The sequence below is a fragment of the Hyperolius riggenbachi genome, chromosome 7 (assembly GCF_040937935.1).
Source record: "Hyperolius riggenbachi isolate aHypRig1 chromosome 7, aHypRig1.pri, whole genome shotgun sequence".
Lineage (NCBI taxonomy): Eukaryota > Metazoa > Chordata > Amphibia > Anura > Hyperoliidae > Hyperolius > Hyperolius riggenbachi.
The window spans coordinates 158,523,904-158,549,919 of record NC_090652.1 but is presented as its reverse complement, the minus strand read 5'-3'; the positions used below and the strand labels follow the sequence as shown (position 1 = coordinate 158,549,919).

At 41.5% G+C, this 26,016-nt stretch overlaps 1 protein-coding gene across 4 annotated transcripts in view; it reads left to right on the top strand.

Annotated features, from left to right (window-relative positions):
• The window catches only part of VPS35L (VPS35 endosomal protein sorting factor like), a 184,808-nt gene that overhangs the window by 52,849 nt on the left and 105,943 nt on the right, over positions 1–26,016 (top strand). For all 4 annotated transcript variants that reach the window (XR_011022754.1, XM_068244800.1, XM_068244802.1 and 1 more), the window contains exons 12-15: positions 5,013–5,106; positions 5,224–5,301; positions 8,606–8,728; positions 22,421–22,467. Coding sequence is in view for 3 of the 4 variants with exons in the window: in XM_068244800.1 (XP_068100901.1) it covers positions 5,013–5,106; positions 5,224–5,301; positions 8,606–8,728; positions 22,421–22,467 (342 nt within the window). In the remaining variant the exon portion in view is untranslated. The remainder of the gene's footprint in view (positions 1–5,012; positions 5,107–5,223; positions 5,302–8,605; positions 8,729–22,420; positions 22,468–26,016) is intronic.

The following is a 26,016-nucleotide window of genomic DNA, read 5'->3' as shown; positions in this document are numbered from 1 at the left end:
CATAGCACCTGATCACACTGAACTTAGTGTAAACATCAAACCAACAAACGTTGGTTCTGGTAATACTGTATATCCTCGAATATAAGTCGATCTCGTGTATAAGTCGACTCCAATATTTGACCCTCTTAAGCTGGAATTTTTTATTGACTCAAGGATAAAAGTCTACCCAGCAAAGCTAATGGCTGCACTTGGGATCCAGGAAGAATTAACAGCTGCACTTAGGGCTCAGGATGGGTTAATGACTGCACTGCATACCGTATTGCAGCCATTACCCCATTCTATCTCTTACGTACAACCAATACCTCCTCCAGGCCCCCAAGTGCTGCAATTATTCACTCTCTTTTATGCAGCCCAGTATCCCTCCCCCCCCCCCTCCCCTTGTTAATTGTTGTGCCCAGGACTTTCAGACCTGTGTATTCTTGGCATTTCCTTTCTTCAAAGTATCACTTGCCACTGGGTAAACTGCTGTAAATGGTAATATCATTTTTATTACACACATTACTAAGTGTACTCAGTGTTGCCCGTGACTCGTGTATAATTCGACCCCTATACTTTTATTTAGTGAGTCAGAGCGAAATTTCTAGACTTATACTAGAGTATATACAGTACCTTTAATGACTAACTGTACATGGTTTATTGCAAGTTTTCAAAATGTTAAGTTTCTCCTTCGGGCATTGCACATAGCTGGATCAGAACTATACAATAAAAAGTTTTGAATCACATAGAGACTTATACATGATTCTGTAGGTTCAATCTGACATGATGTCACACAGTTGTACCCCCTTTGAAATGTAAAAAGACTTCCTCAGTATTCTAATGAACTGTGGCATTTTTGGGTTTTATTCATTTTTTGACGGGAAATGACATAAGTGTCTCACAGAAGATAAGACGATGTACAAGAAGCATTATTGTGGGGGAAAAAAACATTTTTCAGCTTTTATTTACATTTGAGCAAAAAATGTCCAGTCCAAAATTATTCATACCCTTCTCAATAATCAATAGCCTTTATTGGCTATTATAGCAATCAAATGCTTCCTATAATTGCAGACCAGCAGCTTTTTGCTTGTCTCCACAGGTATTTTTGCCCATTCATCTTTAGCAATCAGATCTAAATATTTCAGGTTGGAGGGTCTTCTTGCCATCACCCTGATCTTTAGCTCTCTCCACAGATTCTCAATTGGATTCAAGTCAGGACTCTGGTTGGGCCACTCCAAAACGTTAATGTTGTCTGCTAACCATTTCTTCACCACTTTTGCTGTATGTTTTGGGTCATTGTCCTGCTGAAATGTCCACTGGTGCCCAAAGCCAAGTTTCTCTGCAGACTGCCTAATGCTGTTGTTGAGAATCCTCATGTATTGCTCTTTTTTTCATGGTGCCTTTTACTGTAATTAGGTTCCCCGGTCCATTGGCTGAAAAAAAACCCAAAGCATGTTCATCAGTGGGGATGGTGTTCTTTGGGTTAAAAGCTTCTCCTTTTTTTACACCAAATGAAGGAAACATTATTGAGACCAAACATTAAAATGTTTGTTTCATCTGACCATAACACAGAAGACCCGAAGTCTTTGTCCAGATGAGCATTTGCAAAGGCCAAACAAGGTTTGTGTGCTTTATTTGGAGAAGTGCGTCCTCCTTGGTCTGCATCCGTGGAACCCAGCAGTGTGCAGTTTCCGTTGGATTGTCTGCCTTGAGACACTGCCACCAGCAGAGCCCAGATTCACCAGGATGGCCTTAGTGGTGATCTTTGTATTCTTTATCACCTCTCTCACTATCCTCCTGGCTAGCACAGGTGTCATTTTTGGCTTCCGACCACGTCCTGTGAGATTTTCCACAGCATGAAACATCTTGTATTTTTTAATACTTTGCACTGTAGCCACTGGAACTTGGAAACATTTAGAAATGGCCTTGTAGCCCTTTCCTGACTTGTGAGCAGCCACAATGCGCAGCCGCAGGTTCTCATTAAGCTCCTTTGCCTTAGCCATGACTGTCCACAAACCAACTGCAGAGAGCTGCTGTTTTTCACCTGTTGAGTTGATTAAAACAGCTGTTCCCAATTAATCAGGGTAACTAGGATGCTTTAGAACAACTTGGACTATTTGGAATGGTATAGAACTAGTAGTAGTCAGGCTTTATTAAATGTGTAATTTTTTTAATTTTTTTTTTTTACTTCAATTTTACTTTTTGGCCACTGGGTTGAGCTAAGCACTCTCCTGTTAGTTATCAGGAAATGCTTGACCTTCACAGGGAATTGTTTGCTTTGGGGGAACACTCGATCTCCTGTGATAGCAGGGGGAACGAGCCGCCTGCACGTGGATATGCATGCGCAACACTGCTGGACGAATATATTTGTCCAGATCGCCTCTGAGCAGCACCTTTTGGACAAATATATTTGTCCAGTTAGGCAGAACTGGTTAAAGGTATTACCGGATTCAACGTTTGCTGGTTTAATGTCTACATGTCTGCTCCTCGACTACCGGTATTACTGGACCATACTTGCTGAACTTTATGTGATTTGAAGCTTGGTGGAATTACACGCAATGCAGCCTTTGAGTTTTTATGGAGCAGCACCTGCCTAGGTTATACTACTTTTGGATCCTTTTTTCCTAGCGCTGCAGAAAAGTGTTGTAATGCATCATAAACCAGTTTCCTGCTAGCAGTTAGACGGTTTTTACTTTGAATGGGGGTGGCTAGTAGTTGAGTCAGGAGATGAACCTTGAGCAACACTTTGGGACCCACTGAGGCTCGAGGGAGCCACATACAGTAAGTCGAAGTGGTAGTATTAGGTTCTATGGCCCATATCCTATTCACTTTTCTCCTGCATTTTCAGACCTTACCAGTAAACCTTACCTTGACCTTACCTTTAAAGCAGACCTGAACTCAGAAGTCCTCTCTGCTCTAAAAGCTACACAACAGCATAATAACCTTTAAACAAAAAATATTTCTTTGTTACAGCTGAAACAAATCTTAAAATAAATCTGCACTGTTTCTACTTCCTGATTCGTGGAAGGAGACATATTGTTAACATCCAGTGCTTTCAAATGGGCATATCTGCCATCTCTACCATAGGCAGTCATGTGACACAAGGGAGAGATCAGATTACAATTTGTGATTATACACAAATGAGGGGGAATTAGACCGGCTAAACTCTCTAAATACACACAGGGTGCATTTCTCTCTGTTTTCCTTCTGTCTTGTACAAACGTTAAGGTCCACTTTAAAGGAGAACTGTAGTGAGAGGTACATGGAGACTGCCATATTGGTTTCTTTTCAAGCAATACCAGTTACCTGGCAGCCCTGCTGAGCTATCTGCTTGCAGAATCAAACCAGAAACAAGCATGCAGCTTATCTTGTCAGATCTGACAAAAATGTCAGAAACGCCTGATTTGCTGCATGCTTGTTCAGGGTCTTGGGCAAAAAGTATTAGGGGCAGAGGATCAGGAGGATAACCAGGCAACTGGTATTGCTTAAGAGGAAATCATAATGGCAGCCTCTATATACCTCTCACTACAGCTCTCCTTTTAAAGCTACCATCAAGTAAGAAATTACCCAAAGTAATAGCTCTTACTCAAAATAAGTTTGATATTTCTTTAAAAGAGACCCAGAGATGCCAGGTATTAAATATTTTTTACTTACCCGGGGCTTCCTCCAGCCCCATAAGCATGGATGCGTCGCTCACCGTCCTCCCGCATTCCTCCGGCTCGGTCGGGTCCAGTCAGGTCTGCGCATGTTCAGAAGGCCCCCTGCTGAAGTCACTAAGCCGAATACCGGAGCTGATTGCCGCTTAACGGAGGCACGTGGGAGGATTGCAAGGGACGCATCCGTTTAATAGCTGTTGTATCTGGTACACTATAACTTTCTTTTAAGTAGTTTTGTAATTGCTTAAAAGTTATTTTTTAAACTCAGGAGAAAAGTTAATTGGATAAGGGTCTATATGCTTTAATTTCCAACACTAAAATATACCTGCTCGAGTTATTTTCACAAATGGACACGGCTGCTTAAAGTGGAACTAAAGTCAAAATGTCCAGCAGATATGACACACCATATAAACTACTACAGTTTTTCCTTATAAACCATTATAGAAAATGTATGTTTACTGTTGTTTGCACAAACGCAGCATTTCGATTATCCTTGCCATCTGCCCGGCGCTTAGCTGATCCTGGATGTAACAGGTTGCTTCCAGGATCAGTTACTGCCGCGCTTCCGTGTCTCTCTGCGGGGGTGAAAAACTGTGCATGCTGGAAGGCGCCGCCTAAAGCCGACATGCTTTTCTGCACACTTTTGGAACAAGACGCCTTGCTGCTGTGGGTGGCTGGTTCAAACTTCTGTCTGAACGAAGCCTACCAATTTGCTAAGAAGGCTAGTTATATTGCCAATGCCGCATCGCTTTCCAGATTTCTGATTTTTGAACATATGACATTACTTTGGGACTCAGGCAAGCAGTACACCTGTATGATCAGTAAAGAGCAGGGACACAAGTTTGTTTATTCTAAGATATGCCAGGCTGTAATTGCACAATAAGGGCAGGTACCAAGATGTACCTGCAACTACCTTGATTATGCTCCTTTATCTTGTTTGTCCACTGTGACTTTATGATTTCAGGTCTTAGGGCTTGTTGACATTATATAGCGCAGATGTACTTGCGATCGGAACAAAACACGTATGATCTCATACCATCTGTGCTGCTACGCGATGCGCTGCTGATTTTATTCGCTACAGTGAATGCGCAGCAACTATGATGTGACTGCCAGAAGTACTGTCTGTGCCGTTCTTGCGTGTCGCACATCATAGGTACTGGCAATGGGTATAATTTATAAGAAGCCTTACTCCTGACTGACTTGGAACCAGTGCCCTTTTCTACCAATTTTATTTAGTCCTTTGGGGCTGGAAATGTATATCAATTTAAATAAAATTTGCTAACTTACCTCAATTTTCATTGGTAGTTTCATAGATGTTTTCTTTGTGAGAATTATTTCCAAGTAATTTGGATTTTAATGTGTGTGTTCCAACCCTCATAGTGGAATATCTGAGAGCCTTCCGCGACTGACCTCCATGATAAAAGGCATTGGAGACCCCCTTGTATCTGTATATGCTCGGGCATACCTCTGTAGGGTAAGGCCAACGCTGATAACTAATATTTATACACACACACTCACTCGAGCTCTCTCTCTCTGCATATACAGTATATATCTTTATCAGACATGTAAAACGCCTTGTTCTGTGTTCTAGGTGGGCATGGAAGTAGCTCCGCACCTAAAGGAAAATCTCAATCAAAATTTCTTTGACTTCCTTCTAACTTTCAAACAAGTAAGCAACCAGTATATTCGGGCTTAATTAATGCAAAATAGAGCAACCCAAACCAACCCGTCAGAAATTATTTCATTTTCTTCATAATTTCAGTGATAAAAGGTGATTTCAGATTGCTAAGAATGACTAATTCTCATTGTTTTATTTATAAATTTTTTATGCTGTTTTATTTCTCAAAGCATTTGGCATGTTTTCATGTATTGTGCAAGGGGGTTCTTAATTTACATTAGGGTTGTGTTCAGGAAAGGCATTGTGCAAATCAAATTTCACAAAACTAAGGTAACCGTTTCCTGTAGAAATTTATAGTACAGTATTTGCTATGCTTGGGATTCTTAACATACACATTTTTAAAATCCCATTTACAGACTATAAGGGTGGATTAAAATAGGAACTTATAGGGGCACTTATCAGTACATTGAGCTCTAAAGCCAGGTACACACCTTTTTAATTTCCCATCAGATAGATGGGTCGATAGATAATTTCTGGCAGATCGTTTTTCTGATCACTTCTTTGCAAATCGATCAGAAAAACAATCGGAAATCAGATCGGACCTGTCAGAACCCATTCTATTGCTTATATCATGACAAGTTTCAAAATGAACAATCTTAGTTCACATTGTAATCAACCCCTCCTCTGAGCTCCCACTACAAGCACGCAACATGATCAGATCCTTCAACTGAATATGTTTGACTACAAAACTTTAATCTGTAAAAAAAAAAAAAATAGGAATCTGTAATCCTAGTTTAGCACTGCCTTAATATTGACATTGAAATGTATACACACTAGGAACACACACGTGTTTTGTTTGTGTAAGTTTTAAAGGTAGAAAGGATAAAAGTCCATATAGGAGTACAGGTACATATAATATTAGAGGACATCACAGTAGTCGCATTCAGATGTGGCCTGACTCGTGTTTCACAACCACAGAGCTGTCTCTTCTTCAGAGGTATACAGTACTGATATATATATATTTTGATGACAAAAGTATTGAACCACATTGGACTGTCTCCAAAGAACCATCCCACAAGGTAAGTGATTTTATTTGCATAGGAAGAGGGGATGCACATAAGTAGTGACAGGCGCCAGCCTAATGTAAATCCGGTCTGCTTAGGCCCAGAGTGACTAATGTGTATATCCTGGTAAAATATAGGAGGGATTGCCTGCCAGTGAAAAACAGTGAGTATGATGGAACAGTAAGCAAACAGCACGAATGATATGCATCCTGTCATTCGCCAAAACACATTCTCTTACAGTGTGTGGTGACACATTGGAGTGCAGAACAGGTGGTTTGTTGCTGCTCCCCAATCTTTGTACTCTGCCTCCAATAAAATGGACACTGGAACCCATAATTGCAGACATTTTTGTTCACTAGTTGAATTTATTAGACAAACAATCTTTGCAGATGTGGTCTATATCCAGTTTTATAGTAAAAAGTATTGGTGCGCTCCCCACTCCTGCCTTCTCTTAAATGCTTGTACCGAAGGGCTGCTGCAATATGTTCAGAATGACACATTAAACATTATTATCAACAATACCATATTAAAACATTGCGCTGCCTTACAGTTCAATTTCTCGGTCAGTGTCCTGGTCAATATGACCAACATCAGTCAGTTCTCCAAACCGTGATCAATCTTCCAATGCAAACTTCCTGTGACTATCCACCTTAAGAAAAAGGAGCCACAATACAATTCATTACATAGACCTTATTTAAATTTCCAGGAAACCACCATGCCAATTTATAAAAGTTCCCAGTGTTTTACAAAGATTATCAATCGTTGTGTTCCACCACCAATAGGGACCGCTCTCACCTTATGTGGTGGCTGCCCTGGCCCACAGACAGTGCCACTTGCATATATATTCTGAAAACTTATTAAAACTTAATATGAGTAAAACTGAACTAATCAGTTTTCAACCGTCTCTGTCCACCGCTCTGCCTGAAATATCAATAAATGTTAATAACACTTCCATAACTTCAGTTCCCAAAGCACGGTGCTTAGGGGTAATATTTGACTCCTCTCTCTCTTTTATAGCTCTTTTTTTAGCTCTACCTTAAGCCACTTCCCCTTTGTCCTGAGACCAAATTGCACTCCTGCTAGATATTCTAAAACACACTGCCTATATGTGTATTGTATACTACCTCACCTCTCCTTTCCCCCCACTCCTTAAAGCCCCATCTACACCATACAATTTTTTTGTCCGATTTTTGTTTTATTGATTCTATTCAATCCGACATGTCCGATCGGGATTCGATTCAATTTGCCATGGTTTTGCAATGTCAAATTGAATCGAATCCCGATCGGACATGTCGGATTGAATCAAATCAATGAATCAAATCGAATCGGACAAAAAATTGTATAGTGTAGATGGGGCTTTAGATTGTAAGTTCTCAAGGACACGTCTCTCTCCCCCTTTTGTGTCCTGGAAATCATTATACATTTTATTCATCATGTTACTTTTATCACTGTCATTACCAACTCTGTATCTTGTATTCTGTATGTTGTATTGTTTTTGTATTTTGTCACCAATTATGTATTTTGTATATTGCTGTACGCCATTGTCTGTATTATGTACCCCATGTTCATTTCTTACTTTGTACAGTGCCACGGAATATGTTGGCGCTTTATAAATCAATAATATATATTCCCTGCTCTGGCCTATACTGTGAAGTATAATATTGTAAAATTCTTGTATAGTAAATCAGGAATATTGACCAGATCCTAATGATTATTTATCAGTATTTATATAGTGCTGAGATCTTCCACAGCGCGCCCCTCTGTCCCTCAGAGGGGCTCGCACTCTGATCCCTACCATAGTGATATGTCCATCATAGTCTAGGGGTAATTTCGGGGGGGAAGCCAATTAACTTACTGCAAATGTGTGTTTTTATTATCTTAATAGCATATTACTATTATTACACATTTGTATAAAGCTGACTTATTTACAGCACTGTTTTATGGATGTTGAACAACTCATATCACTTTCTCTTAGTGGAGCTCCATATCAAATTTGTACACCACAGGCTAGGGGTAATTTATAAAAAATCTTACCTGAATGTCTTTGGAAAGCTTTCCAAACACAGGAAGTATATATTCATTCGGCTGCTGCAAGACAGGATGTGTATCATTCACAATTCAAAGGAATATTATAGTACAAGTATATCCACGGGTAGGCAGGCATTAGTGATGTGTGAGTAACATTATTTTTTCATATACATAGCGAGCTTGGGGAAATAGATAAACAGAAGTGCCTGTGGTTTTATAATGCTCCTGTTGAACACTGAATTTTGTTTTCTTCCACCATACAGATTCACAGTGACACCGTGCAGAATCAGCTGGCAGTTCAAGCTGTGGAGATCCCTATATACCTCACGCTGTATTCACCTGCCATAGACTGGATGTTGCGGTGCATTGCTTATCGAGCTCCAGAGGTATGCCTTACATGCTTCCTCATTCTAGCTTGGTAGGATGTGTGTGAAAAGGAATGCAAGTATATTAAAGATATGTGTCCTCCATTCATCCTCAGCTGGATAGTGTACTGGTAAGGCTGCTGCATTTGATATAAGCCTTTTGGGCAACGCTCCCTAATGATCTTGGTCACCTGTGGGGCGTGGCCTAAGTGGCTGCAGTGATGGAGCACTTCGAGTCCGTCAGGAGAAAAGAGCAATATAAATGTTCTGCGTCTTGTCTTGTCCTGTCTTCCAAGGCAAACCCTCTTTTTTATACTACCGTATACTGTCCTTTGTTAAATTATACTGTACAAATATCTGGGAAAACAAATGTGAAAATGTATACAAAAGAGCGATGGGAATGTTGGGAAGTTCTGCACACCGATAGTTGCCTGCATAGCTGCTTGTGGATTCAGGTGGATGTTTTTTTAAGGGCATTGTTTAAAAGGAAATACTGTAAATATGGCAACCTCCATATCCCTCTCGTTACAGTTGTCCTTTATAAGGGAAGCATTGCATTCCACTGAATTGAAGTACCTTCCAGTTACATAATTTATTCGTTTCTTACAATCCTCTTTGAAAGATCACCAAAAAGAGTGTTTTCTTTCCTTTTTGTGTATTAAACCCTGTGCTTTCTAAACGCTTTGCTAAAACCAGCTACTAAATGAAAATAAGTTAATGATCACAAAGACAAACTATTTCTACCGAGCAAAGCATAAAGCTATATATTTACTTCAGATTTTCATCCAGTGAAATTATAATTTCTTCTGGAAGCCTTGAGTATACACAGGTGTCCTCTGACATTGATCAAAACAACAGTTTGCCTTCTTAAAACAGACATTGATGGCACTCTCTTCACATTCTTTCAGAATTTATCACCCTTGCCCGATGTCTTTGGTTACGTTGGGAACTATTAAAGGAAGTTCTCACAGCAGAGTATCACTTGTGCATCCGCCCCTCCTCTCTCCACAAAGCAGTACATGCTACTTGGTCGGGAGTTGAGGAAAATTTAAGTGCAGTAGTCATGCTGTAACTACTGTCCACTATTATCTGTTTCAGGCAATCAATGTAGATAGTGTGGATGTAGCTAATGTGCATACAAAGCTATGTGTAACTTGGCTGAGGAGTTGTGCTTGACCATCTAAGGTGAAAATTCATCCTGTGCACCCCTGTCGTGAGCTTGATTGAAAATCCATAATTAAGACTTTTTTTATTTATATGGTGCTTTATATAGTACAAAACAAATAGTGGAGAACATAGACATATGAGAAGTTCAAAACACTGCACAATCAGGACATCCAGCAATACACGTACATAGTTGATGTGTGGTTTGAGACAACACCAATGTAGATGTTCCTATGGTAAAGTACAGCAGGAACAAGAAACACTGTGGGGAGGTCCCTACCCTTGCGAGATTACAGTCTAGAGGTTAGTGGGGTGGAGACAGTATGGAGGAGACACAGGGGTTAGCAAATGAGGCAGTAAACCTCCAATGCTAGCTATGGCAAATCATAAGCTTGTCTGAAAAGGTGTGCTTTGAGAGTACATTTGAAGGTTTTCAGGCTTGAAGCCATGGATGCAGGTGTGTGAGAGGTGGTGACCAGGCTGTGGATGACAAGATGGACTTTTGGGATAATCTTTAGTAACGGCTATTCCTGGGTGCTAGTTATCTTTCACATACTAATTTTCACCTCTAATAGAGAGAAGAAAAGACAATCGAGAGCCCCCAATAGTGTGTTATTGTAAATTTGTAGGTATAATGTAAGTAAGTAAATTTTATACTCACAAAAGAAGGTTGCCAAGCTCAGGCAACCACTTATTCCGCAGTCGGGGAGATTCGACCTGTCCCCGCTCAGGTTAAGAAGTCGCTCTCTGTGAAGAAGAAAGGGTGTCCACACCCATCCACCAGGTGGATAAATTGCGTAGTAGAAATACAGAGGCGCCAGCAGAATAAAATTTAGTATCAATTAAAACCAATTAAAAGGTGGGTGGCAATGGTGGACTTGCCTACCCCACAAAAATCAAAACGCCACTTTGTATGGTATAAATTGTAAAATGTATTAACTTAGTACTCCAGTTAAAATACAGTTTGCCACGCGTTTCACGGGTCCCAAGCCCGCTTCCTCAGGCAAAAAAAACATACAGCAGGAGCAACTGAAACAAAGAAAACAAAAACAAAAAACGAAAAGTCCATATAAGATAACCACACAACAATCAATAGAGGTCACAATGATCATAAAAGATCAGCAAAAATTTGGAACAGTTCAGAAGAGTTCACTATATCAATAAATAATCAATAGATGATCAATTAATAAATTAATCAGTCAATCATCAATCAAATTAATAATAAATAATCAATAGATAATAAATAATCAATTAATAAGAAAGATTCACCAAGCATCGATAAATCAAATGATAAAGAATCAATTCATCATAATTCATCCATTACTGACCTTCCACAATACATAATCAACAATAGATAGACCTATAGTCAATAATCAATAGTCCATAATCCTTAATCAGTAATCAATAGTCCATAATCCATAATCAATAATCCCTAATTGCTTACATCAACCAATGATTTTGCTATATAGAAACCATATAAAAACATTAATAAAATTCATATACGTCGAACTTATAATTGACTTTAGGAAGTCGGCACCTACCCCACCTCCCATCTACATCGATGGCACCGAGGTGACCAGAGTGCCCTGCGCTCGCCTGCTGGGCACCACCATCTCCAGCGATCTCAGCTGGAGAGTCAATATCACGTCAACCCAACAGAAAGCCCAGCAGCGACTCTTCTTCCTCCGCCAATTGCGAAAGTTCGGCATGGCTCAGGAGATTCTAACATGCTTTTACACTGCCACCATTGAATCGATCCTCTGCTCCGCCATCTTGGTCTGGCATGCGGGAGCCACCGCCAGTGACAGGCACAAGTTACAGAGGATCATTAGATCGGCGGAGAGGATCATTGGGAGACCTCTTCCCCCCACTAGACCACCTGTATAACACTAGACTGCGAGCCAGGGCACTGAGGATTGCAAGTGACCTCTCTCACCCAGGCCACCGTTTTTTCACCCCACTTCCACTGGGTCGGAGACTTCGGGCCATCCCCACCAAGACCACCAGACACAAGAACTCTTTCTTCCCGATGGCCGTTAGCCTCCTGAACTCCCTTAACATGCTACCATCCCCTATCAGCGACCTACCACCCGCATAGGAGCGGCAGACTTCGGCTGTGTATATCTAATTGTTGAATTGTATATTCGTGTATGCTTATATTTTAGTATGATTGTATCATTCTAACCCTTTTCCTGCCTTTCTTTCTATGTACTGCTCCATTGTGCCAAACCCAATTCCGGGCCTGACCCAGTCATGCTTGGCGAAATAAAATTGATTCTGATTCTGACATCTATACACATAAAAATATATATATATCTCTACACTCGCTGATGTGTATATGTTCCGCATAAAGTCAGTGGTGGACTTTCTTATTCGCCAATTCACTACACCTAAGTGTCTATGTGGCAATTGCACCACTTCAATGTTAATTGTACATCTTTTGTAGACATATTCCCTGTACAAATAATTTCCTATAAAAAATAGTTTCCTACAAGCATAGTTTCCCATAAAAAATAGTTTGTATTTGACATAGCATACATATATTTATTTATATGTCCCCTATATCCTCTATGCACAGCCATAAAAACCGTATAATAGTGGAAATGATGGCTGCAGCCCAGCTAGCCCCCGAATAAATAAAATGACAAACAAACAAGCAAGCAAAGGAATTGGACTTACCAAAGCAGGGTTGTGTACCGGTGTGGCGCCCCTGTAAGGAACGGACGCCACACCGGCTGCTCAAATACTTTCCACAATCACGTTGAATGACTTTAAGTGGGCGGGGCAAAAGGGATTGCGGAAGTAGTAGTCCTCACCCGCCGCGCATCCATTGGATTTTGCCAAAGGGGCGGATGTGCGTCAGCTAAGGGGCATGAATGTCCTGGCGTCATGTTTGTTATACCTTCCGCTCAGCTGCTGAGCGGAAATGCATAATCTAAGGGCGGAAAAAGCCCTGGCGCCATGTTACTTACTGTGCAACCTTAAGCATGCGTCCTCTAACGGGCATTGCCGCCCGGATTCTCATAATTAATAGTAATTAAATGTACTACTACAAAGTGCAGCCTGAGACATGAATTAAAGAGACACTGAAGCGAAAAAAAAATGATGATATTATGATTTGTATGTGTAGTACAGCTAAGAAAAAAAACATTAAGATCAGATACATCAGTCTAATTGTTTCCAGTGCAGGAAGAGTTGAGAAACTCCAGTTGTTATCTCTATGCAAAAAAGCTATTAAGCTCTCCGACCAACTTGGTCGTGGAGAGGGCTGTTATCTGACTTTTATTATCTGAACTGTAATTGAACTGTTTACTTTTCCTCTAGCAGAGAAGAGTTTATTACTTCACAGACTGCTCTGAAAGACTCATTTTGAATGCTGAGTGTTGTGTAATCTGCACATATTATAGAGTGATGCAATGTTAGAAAAAACACTATATACCTGAAAATAAAAATATGAGAATATTTTCTTTGCTGCTAATCTTCTAGTAATTATTCATAGTACACAACCAATTCATTATATCATATATTTTTTTTCGCTTCAGTGTCTCTTTAAGGATTAGGAAATGGCTACAAATGTTTGGTCTATGGTACATCTATGCACCTTTGTATATTGTGCATTGCATAGTGCCCCATCTTGTGGCCAAAAATTATATTACATCTGTTAAGAAATTAGCACCATTAGAGGTTGCTAGTATATGTGTGTGTGTGTGTGTGTGTGTATTTCTTAGTGAGCCAGATGTAAACATTCCTCCTATAACTCCACCCACTGATATATGCAACATGCATATCCCTAAAAGATAAATAATAATGATGAAAATAAAAACAAATATAATCATTATTCAAAAAAAGGTAACAGAACTAAAAGTGAACAACCATTCACATACAGCTCAGATGTATGCACACATGTATTATATACTACATCTGAACTATTCCAAAGATTTAAAAGGAGAGCGGCTGATGATTTAGCAGTAGAGTGGCTGTGGATAGGATAACTGTATATAATTGTTTTTATGAAGTGCTCGGCCCACAACTCATGGAATTTTCAAGCGTGTATGAATAGGTTTGGTGGAGTCAAAGTGGGCTACTACATGAGTCTGGTTGGGTCTGTAGTGAATGTTCTGAACTCAGAAGAGTATTGTGGCTAAAGGAATTATGGTAGGGAGTGTTGTAAATTGTGGTACAATATTGGATCATAGTGTATAGATATGTAAGTAACAAGATCTGTTTAGAACGTCTTTTCTAGTTGCTCATTCAGACCCAGGGGTACTAGAGTTTTCAGGGTCTGGATCCAAAACCTCTCCCTGTTTTTCAGTATTTGGAGTGCATTCGGTATTTGAGGATTGATGTGTTCTAGGGCTATAAATGAGACCCCTGTCACATTTCTGTTGTGAACCAAGTCAAAGTGTGTGGATAAACTATGCGTGGCGAGGCCTTTCAAGATGTTGCGTCTGTGCTGCCCGACTCTGTCTCGCAGTTGTTGGCTGGTGCGCCCTACATATTGTATCTCACAGGGACAGGTAGCCACATAAATCACCATTCTTGAGTCGCAGTCTATATGATTTTTGATGGAGTGAGAGATCTTATTACTGTATGCTATCAGATGATCCGTGTTGGAAAGGAATTTGCAAGCTAGGCAGCGTGTTTTATTGCATGCATGAGAGCCTGCTGGTTGGGGGGATGGTCCCTTAATATTTGTCTTAATTTTGCTGGGTGCAAGCAGATTGCGGAGATTGGGTGCTCTACGGAATGTCATAACAGGTTTTTTGGGGATACAACCCTGCAGGTATGGGTCCTATTGTAGAATTTCCCATCTCTGAGTTAAAATGTTTTTGATGGCAGTGTGTTGGGCATTGTATTTTGTGATAAATCGTAATATGGAGTCTGAGTTCTCTCGTGAAGCAGTCTCCGAGGTTTTAGTGGATAATTGGGGATGTTTGGCTCTAGATATAGCGTTCTGTACGAGTTTTTTGGGGTACTTTCGTTCTTAAAATGTTCTAGCCAGAATCTTTGACTGTGTTTCGTAGTCCTGAATGTCTGAACAATTTTTATGAATGCGTTTAACTTGGTTATATGGGGTATTAACTGTCCATGGTCTGTAGTGAAAGCTATTGAAATGAATATACCTGTTTAAAGTGAGTTTTTGTCTTTATTTTCCCATTATTGTGAAATAAGACTAAGTCCAGAAATTCCAGGGATGTGTTACTGAATTGCGAAGTGAAGGAAAGCTTAGCCCTACTAGCATTTAAATAATCGAGGAAGGACGGGATGAGTGTTGTATCGCCCTGCCAAATGAAGACCAAATCATCAATGTAACGTTTGTACAGTACTATATGTTTCTGGAACGGATTGTTATTGTAGATATAGACTCCAGTAGAAAACTGCTGCCCATAGCCCATAGCCGTGCCTCCTATTTGTTGAAAAATGGTGTCCATAAAAGCAAAATAATTGTGTTAGTATAAATTCTACACATTGTAATAGAAAATTCTTTTGTCTTTGTGGCATATCTGGATCTGATTGTAGATAAAAATGTGTAGCCTCAATCTCAAATTCATGCGAGATGTTAGTATATAGGGCTGACACATCACATGTCAGCCAGATGTAGTCAGTTTTCCAGTCGTGATCCTTAAAGGGATACTGTAGGGGGGGTCTTTGGAAAATGAGTTGAACTTACCTGGGGCTTCTAATGGTCCCCCGCAGACATCCTGTGCCCGCGCAGCCACTCACTGATGCTCCGGCCCCGCCTCCAGTTCACTTCTGGAATCTCTGACTTTAAAGTCGGAAAACCACTGCGCCTGCGTTGCCGTGTCCTCGCTCCCACTGATGTCACCTGGACTGTGCAGTACGCAGTGCATACTGGGACTGTGCAGTATGCTTCTGGTGACGTTAGTGGGAGCGAGGACATGGCAACACAGGCGCAGTGTTTTTCAGACTTTAAAGTCTGAAATTCCAGAAGTGAACTGGAGGCGGGGTCAGAGCATCGGTGAGTGGCTGCGCGGGCACAGGATGTCTGCGGGGGACCATTAGAAGCCTCGGGTAAATTCAACTCATTTTCCCCCGACCCCCCCCCCCCCCCCCCTACAGTATCCCTTTAAGTATGTCAATAAGATGCTGTGAGTCTCTTGTATATGATTCCAGTTTCCATACATATTTTTGTAAGTGTTGGTCAACCTATATTTAGATAGGTTGCTTGTAATGGAGTTTATGCCTGATATTATAGGTCTACCCGGGGGTTTATGTAAACTTTTGTGTATTTTGGGTAATTGATAGAAAAACGGAGTCGTTGGGTTTTCAATTAATATGACATTTTTTTCATTTTTTTGTGATCAGTCCGTCCATCAGGGCTGTGTTGATGAAAGTTTTAAGTGCAGTATGGTATATGACAGTAGGATCTGAAGATAGTGTGCAGTAGCTGGTGGGGTCCTGGAGGAGGCGAAGTGATTCCTCGATGTAATCTTCTCTATCGAGTACCACTATCCCTCCCCCCTTATCAGCAGGTTTAATTACTAGATTCGTATTGTTTTTCAGGTTGCTAAGGGCAATTTTCTCAGATGTAGATAAGTTGGAGGGGAATTTCATGTTTTCGTGACATAATTTTTGCAAATCTTCCAGAGTTAACGCATAGAATGTTTCTATGAAGTTGCCTTTGGAAGCTGTTGGGTAGAATCTGGACCGACCTTTTAAAGAGGTCACTATACATTTTTCCAACTGTAATTCTTGTTCATCCACTGTTATTATTGGTGTGTTGTCATCCTGGGTCATGATTGGGAATAGTGGTTTTATCAATCTTCTTTAGTGCAAAGTGCCTCTTTAGGATTAACTTACGGACAAAGGCATTGAGGTCCATGTATAGTTCACTGAGCTGGGTAGTATTTGTGGGACAAAACGACAAACTTTTACTCAACAGTTCCGTTTCATTTTCTCTAAGAACATGTTTAGATAGGTTGAAAATGGATTTGGTACATTTATCAGTGGGTGGAGCTAGATTTTGATCCTTTTTTCTCCCACCCTTCCCTCTTGACCCTCGTTTTCTACGTTTTGGTACAAGCGTTTTCAGATACTTTTGGGCTGTAGGATGATACGTGATGCTTTCGGGCTGAGGAGTTGTTTGTGTAAAGTATCTGGTGGATGATTGGTCAGGGTGGGTGGAAGATCTAAAAAAGATTGAGTGTTCACTCAGGCTCTCTGATGAGGGGTGATTAAGGTTAGATAATAATGGTTCGTGTCCTGATAGGTTCAGGACATCAATGTGGGAAGAGGGAGGGAATGTGTTGTCCTGGGTACTGTAGGTACTGAACTGTGTGAGGTTATCCTCTGTGTGCTCCTGATTGTTATCAGTAAGGGGTATAGTCATCACTGTGGTTGGCTTCCTCACTGTCTCAATGGTCGGACCCAACACACTGTCTATATTTGTTAGGGCAGATTCGCTGCTCATGGTCCTGCAATCATGTGGCTCCAGGGAGTCAGGTTCCGAGGACCTTGGTTGGGTTGTATCAGTGCTGGGGGTGGTGATCACCCTCAATGGTGGGTTAATAGTATGTCTGAAGAGGGTGGGGGGTGGTGGTCCTTTCGTGAAATTATATTTTGGGGAGTTCAGTAATCCCATAATTGATTGTGTCTTTTGTTTGTGCTGTGGGTTACAAACAGGTTTGTTTTTTTCTTTGAGTGTTACGGGTTGGTCGTGCTTTTTCAGCTCGAGTTTTAAGCTGGAAAGATGAGGAGTTTCTTGGTGCGGGTAATTTTGAAAGAACAAATGGTTTCTATATAGCAAAATCATTGGTTGATGTAAGCAATTAGGGATTATGGACTATTGATTGATTATGGACTATTGATTATTGACTATAGGTCTATCTATTGTTGATTATTTATTGTGGAAGGTCAGTGATGGATGAATTATGATGAATTGCTTCTTTATCATTTGATTTATCGATTCTTGGCGAATCTTTCTTATTAATTGTCTATTGATTATTTATTATCTATTGATTGATTATTAATTTTTTTGATTGTTTGATGATTGACTGATTAATTTATTAATTGATCATCTATTGATTATTTATTGATCTAGCGAACTCTTCTGAACTGTTCCGAATTTTTGCTGATCTTTTATGATCATTGTGACCTCTATTGATTGCTGTGTGGTTATCTTATATGGACTTTTCATTTTTTGTTTTTGTTTTTCTTTTCTTTGTTTCAGTTGCTCCTGCTGTATGTTTTTTTTGCCTGAGGAAGCGGGCTTGGGACCCGTGAAACGCATTGCAAACTGTATTTTAACTGGAGTACTAAATTAATACATTTTACAATTTATACCATACAAAGTGGTGTTTTGATTTTTGTGGGGTAGGCAATTCCACCATTGCCACCCACCTTTTAATTGGTTTTAATTGATACTAAATTTTATTCTGCTGGCGCCTCTGTATGTCTACTTCACCTCTAATAGCTTCTACTTGTAATGGTGATGCCTACAGACTATTTTCCATGAGTGTGAGTGGCACTGCATGTAAAACCAGCTATTTGGGCATATTGCTAGAGTATAGCTGAAGACAAAGGAGGGAAGTATGCTTTACCTTGGTTATATACAACCTATATCTTTTTTAAATGCACATAACCTTTACCCTGCATAGTTTCTTTGCAGGGCTGTGGAGTCTGTTCAAAAATCCACCGACTTAGACTCCTCAGGTCAGGATTCCTCCGACTCCTCTAATTTGCATATTACAATTTTGTTGATTGAAAGTATGTAACATGAAATGCATCTTTTAACTGCCAACGCTTAGGAATTTTGAAATACAACTGAAGTGAGAGGGTTATGGAGGCTGCCATATTTATTCCCTTTTAAACAATACCAGTTACCTGGCTAAAAGGTTGATCTTCTGCCTCTAATACTTTTAGTCATAAACTAAAACTAGTCCTTGGTAAGAGTACTTGTAGGAGACAAGAACAAAGAACATCTATCAGGCCCTAGGCAATGTAACTTTGGGTACATGTAAGAGTGATGTGCAGGTACTCTGCAGAGGATTCTTCCTCTATTACACATTCTTCATCCCTACATTGCAATCTGTGCACCATTGTTTGTTACTTTGTTGCATCACTACTTTGTGTACAATTGCTTAAAATTGTAATGTCCCTGTGTAACATTGTTTAACACCTTCGCTTTCCGCGATTTTTACAACTTAAAGCGGTATCGTCACCATAAAAATCAAATTTCAACAGCAACTGGTCTGAGTGTATTTAGTGATAAAGATGCTAATCCTGCATTCAAAACTTTCAAAACTTTTTCTGCTGTTATGATTTGGAGTTATCACATACTTAAGGAGCACTGGCCCTTTAGTAGTCGTGCCAAAGAATTGCATGCTGGGGGTTCTTTTTATCTATAATCTATTCCTCCTCTTCCCTTTATTTCCCTGCCAGCTTCTTATCTGAAACCTAATCCCCTACTCACTTGTGTTTACAAGCAAGGCTGAGGCGACTCAGCGATTGGAGGAGACAAGAAAAAAAGTAAAGGGCAGAAATGACATCATGAGTTAGCCTTAACTGTGGGCAAAAGACATGGCCCCCACCACTAACCGAATTCTCGTCATTTACTATATAACATTCACTGAAATCAAAGCGTGGACAGTATAATACATGTGTTATGGAAGTAGATCAAGTATTTATCTACTTATATGTGTTTTTTTTTTCCCTGGCATAGTATGGCTGATCCTACTGCTTTAAAGTTCCTGACATTTTTGACACTTTAGCGGTGTCGTTTTGATACAGCAGTAACTTTTTCATTGTCTATGCCATCTTAGTGATACGAATCTTGTGTTTTTACAGTACAATCTAGTAGGCCCGAAAGTTTTTTGAAAAAGATTGAATTGCACGATTTTTGGCAGAAATTGCGATTTTGATTCTGTAGACGATTTTTGCTACACAACGATGGATCAGTTCGCTGACGGGGGACAGTCTGCGTCAACTACTATAACTGTGGTCCCCTCTCTGTCTGTCCCGTGTGCTGCTGGCTGGGGGGTGATAGTGACTCTGACACTGAAAACTTCACCTCGCTGCAGCTGCTGGCTGGACAGCTCCTAGCAATTACACAGCTATTACACTTATCTCCCCTGAGCACTGATAGGTTACATGGGGAGTCACTGCTGTCATGTCACACAGTACTGAGCAGTGTATAAATTGGAAGTCAGCTAGATATATGCAGAGGAATATATAATCATATTGCCCTACCTCTACGTATATCTAGCTGACTTCCTATTTATACACTGCTCAGTACTGTGTGACATGACAGCAGTGACTCCCCATGTAACCTATCAGTGCTCAGGGGAGATGAGTGAAATAGTTGTGTGAGTGCTAGAAGCTGTCCAGCCAGCAGCAGCAGCGTGATGTTTTCAGTATCAGTCACTATCACCCCCCAGCCAGGCAGCTCACACGGGACAGGCAGAGAGTGGACTGCAGCCAGTAACCGTAGTTGTCGCTAGTTGTTGACTGTCCCCTGTCAGGTAGAGAGAGCGGACAGAAGTTAATTGCTATGTTAATGGCTCTCCCGGGCAGCGCGTCTCCGGCTCTTTTCATCTTCCGTGGGTAGGGGCGGGACCAGCCCTCCTTCCCTGTCTGCCCCATTCACCAGCCTGGCTCTTACTCGGAGAGGGAGGGGGCATGGTCCGATTTGTTAACGCCTCACTGGCCTCCTCTCCAGCATCTACAGGGGAATGTCTCTGTTTTATTTACACATGCAGAGCGACAGAGAAAACCGCAGCAAAACCGAAGCTCTGACGATCTCAAGATCGTCTTAACCTTGATCACGATTTTCAGTTTAAAACCGAAAATCGTTCAGCCCTACAATCTAGGCTTTCTTTGGGTAATCTTTTTCTCCCAAAACTATTTTGTTTAATAGTCCATTTATGGGGAAAATTAGGCGTAAATGCGGAAAACAAACATTTTTTTTTTCATTTTTCACCCTTCCTAATTTTTACATAACCCGTCCCACAGTTATAAAACATTTACAAGTAAATTATTTGGCCCTTCCCAATTAAAATGATACCCCACATGGCACATTTTACTTCTAGCTGAGCATGTGGTGGACCGTTATGCCCAATGTGGGCATATGTGGAGATCAAATGCGTTCGCTAGGGCGACAGTTCAGGGGATATAGAGCTGTACAGATGCATCACTAGGCAATGACAGAGTGTTACATCTGTAGAGCATTGGGGTCTGAAACTTTCGCCCTAGCGATTGCATCCGATCGCTACTGGTGGCAGTCATTAAACGTTTATAAACAGGCATGGGTATTGCAGGGGTTAATAATGGGTTAATAGGCTAAGTTTGGGTTAAAAATTAATGGGGAATTTAAAAAAAAAATACCTTTTATTTTATTGGGCCATGTCACTTTAAATATTTTTTTTTTTTTTACTTTTACAACTTTTTTTTTTTTCTTCTAACCTTATTGAATGATTGTTGCTAGCTAACAGCAACAATCATTCACAAGACCATTTACATGACCGTGCACGTGCGGCAGCAGACGGCGAGATTTAATGCAGGACGTAGATTCTACGTCCAGAACACACAGGGGGACTAATTAGGACGTTGAATCTACGTCCTGAAACCTTAGTTAAAGTGTACCTGTAGGTAAAAAAGTGCCCAAGGCAGATACTCACCTTAAAAGAGGGAAGCCTCAGGATAATTCCAAAGGCCCTCTCTCCCAGCGCAGAACATGGCATGTGGAGGAGCACACTGAGAGGGTAAAAATGTCTCTTCTATCCTGACACACTGAGTTGGTGCAGCTTTACTTTTCCCATTATTTGTTTAACTTCTTCCTAGCTCTTTCTGTGTCCAGCTATGTATGACTGTTCTTGTCTGACACCTTATGATCATGTGGAGGGAGCCAGTGGAAGGAGGCCCAGGGACTCAATTGAAATAGGTTAAGCAGTCACAATCTACCAGTCACATGACCACAATTCATATGTTCCCAACCTCCGCTCTAGATCCATCTACCGTATTTTTCAGACTATAAGGCACTCCTGACCATAAGACGCACCTAGGTTTAGAGGACAAAAACCAGGGGGAAAAATATATACTAAACCTGGTGCGTTCATGGTGAAGGGGCATCTTGTGGATTATATGCCCCTTTGTACCTCATGTCCTCTTGTGTCTCCCTGTCTCCTCCTCTGTCCCCCTTGTGTCCCCATGTGTCTGCCTCTGTCCTCCTTGCGTCCTCATCTATGCCTTTTTGTGTCCCCGTGTCCTCCTCTGCATAGGCACAGTACAGGGAGTCCACCACATTGCAACATTGGAGGTTCCTATTAGCAGGCGTTCAGAAGTCAGGAACTCTCTGCATTTGGACTATAAGGCACAGTGACTTTTTTCCTCACTTTTGGGTGGAGAAAAAGTGAGTCTTATAGCCCAAAAAATACAGTAAATATTAGGATGGACACAATTGCAAATCTTTTAACACATAACACATTTCTCCTTTATCCACAATTCATCTTTGTCTTTTGCCATTTGTGTACTGTACAGATAATGAAAATGGGCTGTTGGTTTCTTTTTAAATAACTTTCTTTTGAATTACAGGCCTTACTAACTGAAATGATGGAGAGGTGTAGGAAGCAAGGAAACAAGTAAGTCTCTGAGTGAGAAATATATAGCATTTTTTTAATACCTTAAAGGTATTTATTTTTCTTGTATTGTGAGGCAGATGTTTTAAAAGAACGTTATCCCCCCCCCCCCCCCCCCAAAAGCATGTGACCTCATAGAATTGCAACTATTGCCATTATTAAGTACTATCAACATCATTAAGTACTATCGCCAGATCCAATAAACAAAGGTAGTGTTGTGTGGGCTAGCATGGTTTAGCCAGTTAAGATCCACAATGCAGGTATTTTGGCAGTACCAGACTGCAAAGGGGACAATAGGCTAAAAGTGCTTGGGAGAGGGACTGTTAAATGGGGGATTTTGTTGGTTAAAAAAAACAAAAATCTTTGGAGACCACAATGAATTATTTTAAAGATGTGGTTGTTTAATTAAGCATTATTGATTTCCATAAATGTTCAAAAATCAATAAAGTTACAAGTCTTTAGTTACAAAATATAAAAACAAAATGATTGAATTGCTGAGTAATCTGTATGTATATACAAAGTATATTGTCTGGTGTGTATGTGTGTGTAAGGCTGAAGAAAGAATGCAAGAATGAATGAAACTTTCCCGCCTGAGCACCTTATTAACCTCCCTGGCGTTCTATTTCCCCAGGATTTCCGTGCAACAAGTGGTTTAATTAATTTCCAATAATTGTCAACCTTTTTTTTTTTTTTTTGCAATCATTTTTTTTTAAATATTGAATTCAATACAGGATATTGTATTAAATTAAAATAAAAAAAAGTGTTTACTGTGAGATGTTGATGACACTGTGTGACCCTGGTGTCATCAACGCTGATTGCCGGGGGACATTAAGCAAAATCTGCCAAGGGACATGGAAGAAGGCACCGAGGAAGCTATCAGAGGTACGCAACGAGGGATCAGCACGCCAATGGTGAATATAAGACCCAGATGTGTAGCCAGGTGTATAGTTTTGCCAGATGTATAGGTAGGCAGATATTTTACCAAATGTATAGGTAGGCAGATATTTAGCCAGAAGTATAGGTAGCCAGATGTTTTACCAGATGTATAGGTAGCCAGTTATTTAGCCAGATGTATAGGTAGCGAGATGTTTTACCAGATGTATAGGTAGGCAGATATTTAGCCAGAAGTATAGGTAGCCAGATGTTTTACCAGATGTATAGGTAGCCAGTTATTTAGCCAGATGTATAGGTAGCCAGATGTTTTACCAGATGTATAGGTAGCCAGTTATTTAGCCAGATGTATAGGTAGCCAGGTGTCCCCCCTCGCCCCCCCCCCGATCCCCCACCCCCCAGTCTCCTCCAGCCCCGATTTACTAACCCGAGGGCTGTCTCCTGCGGCGGCTTCTGTGCAGGGGAGGGGGGGGGGATCCCCCTTCTATGTGGGCTGGTGGCCGGGTGTCTCCCTTCTGCGCAGGGTGGGGGGGGAGATCCCCCTTCTATGTGGGCTGGTGGCCGGGTGTCTCCCTTCTGTGCAGGGGGGGAGATCCCCCTTCTATGCGGGCTGTTCGGGACTCCCCCTTCTGTGTGTGGGGGGGTCCCCTTCTGTGCGGGCTGGCTGGGGGTGGCTCTTCCCTCTTCCTCCCTCCGGATCCCACGTGCGTCCCCCCGTACCCCCCCCCCCCCCTCCTGATCTCCTATCCTCCCCGGTATCCAGCCCTACACTACTCACCCGAGGGCTGTCTCCTGCGCCGGCCGCGATTGGCACCCTCCTCCTCCATCACTGAAGTCTCGGTTCTGTGTAACTACAGTACGAGGCTTGGTGACGTCACCAAGCCTCGTACTGTAGTTACACAGACCGGGACTTCAGCGATGGAGGAGGAGGGTGCCAATCGCGGCCGGCGCAGGAGACAGCCCTCGGGTGAGTAGTGTAGGGCTGGATACCGGGGAGGATAGGAGATCAGGAGGGGGGGGGGGGGAGTACGGGGGGATGCACGTGGGATCCGGAGGGAGGAAGAGGGAAGAGCCACCCCCAGCCAGCCCGCACAGAAGGGGACCCCCCCACACACAGAAGGGGGAGTCCCCGAACAGCCCGCATAGAAGGGGGATCTCCCCCCCCCCCCCTGCGCAGAAGGGAGACACCCGGCCACCAGCCCGCATAGAAGGGGGATCTCCCCCCCTGCACAGAAGGGAGACACCCGGCCACCAGCCCGCATAGGAGGGGGATCTCCCCCCCCCCCCCTTCGCAGAAGGGAGACACCCGGCCACCAGCCCGCATAGAAGGGGGATCTCCCCCCCTGCACAGAAGGGAGACACCCGGCCACCCCCTCCGCACAGAAGGGGGAATCCCTGCCCGCACGCACTTTCTCTGCCCGCCGGCTGCACAGGGATTCCCCAGAGTGGCTGGATGCTAGTTCTGCACGCTGGGGGTAGCACAGATCGCTACCCACAGCGTGCTGACAGGCATCCAGCCACTCTGGGGAATCCCTCTGATGAGGGAAAAGTGGAGCCGGCGGTGCAGAGAAACAGGAAATCTCCCTGGCAGTATTGACGAGCCCAGCTCGTCATTACCACTTTCAGCATGTTTCTGCTGGACGAGCCAGGCTCGTCATTACCTCCAGGGTGGTTAATGAAATGGAATGGTCCTACAATGTACCACTATACTATCGTCTGATTAAATAATGCTATAGTTTCTATTTGTTGCCTACCAAATCTAACTACTATAACTTAACTATTCAGCTTTGCAAACCAAGACTGGTTTAAACTAGAACATCTATTGTCCTTTGGTATGCCTTGGCCAGAGAGGTAATGAAAAACAGCTGTTGACCATAGCTTCTCATTCCACTATGGGGGATGGCTAACATATACATTCCAAGCAAGGGGGTAGTTTACAGACATTATGATCAAAGCCTTCTGATCAGATGGGGCATTGACAAAGCTCCATTCCTGATACATTTTTAAATGAGAATATATTTCAATCAGATTTAACAATACCACATATAGATTAATTGATTGGATCCTTAATCAATTAAACCTTATCAAAATATATATTTCAGGGACTCCATTTCATTTTACTAATATATGCACAAAATAATAGATTTGTCTATCAAACAGTAGGTGGTAAGTGATGCTTGGTGGTGAAGAAAGCTGGTTAAAAGCAATAAAACCCCCTCCAATGTGTGTAGAAAGCACATAATACTGAAGATGATTGATTGATTTAACGCACCAGATGAATAAAATTTTGGGTGCATATTGCAAGGTTTGCTTTTTTTTTTTCTTTACCAATTGGATCAGACAGTAGATTGTTTTAGATGCTTGCATCTATCCAGTTTTCTTATACTACTAGATTTCATTAAATCCACAGGTTATTATACTTTAATATTACTATAGCTGTTTCACTATGTTTATATATCTTAGCATCAGTATCAATACAGATCTGTGGATAAAGTCCAAGCAGGGTCAGTACATTCAGTATTTCTTAAAGGACATCGCGAACATCATCAAATTTAAAATAGATGTAACCACATATAGATAAGTAGGTTTCTTCCAGAGTGAAATGAGCCATAGATTACTTCTGGCCTTTATACTGTATAAAGATACTCCCTAAAAAGGATT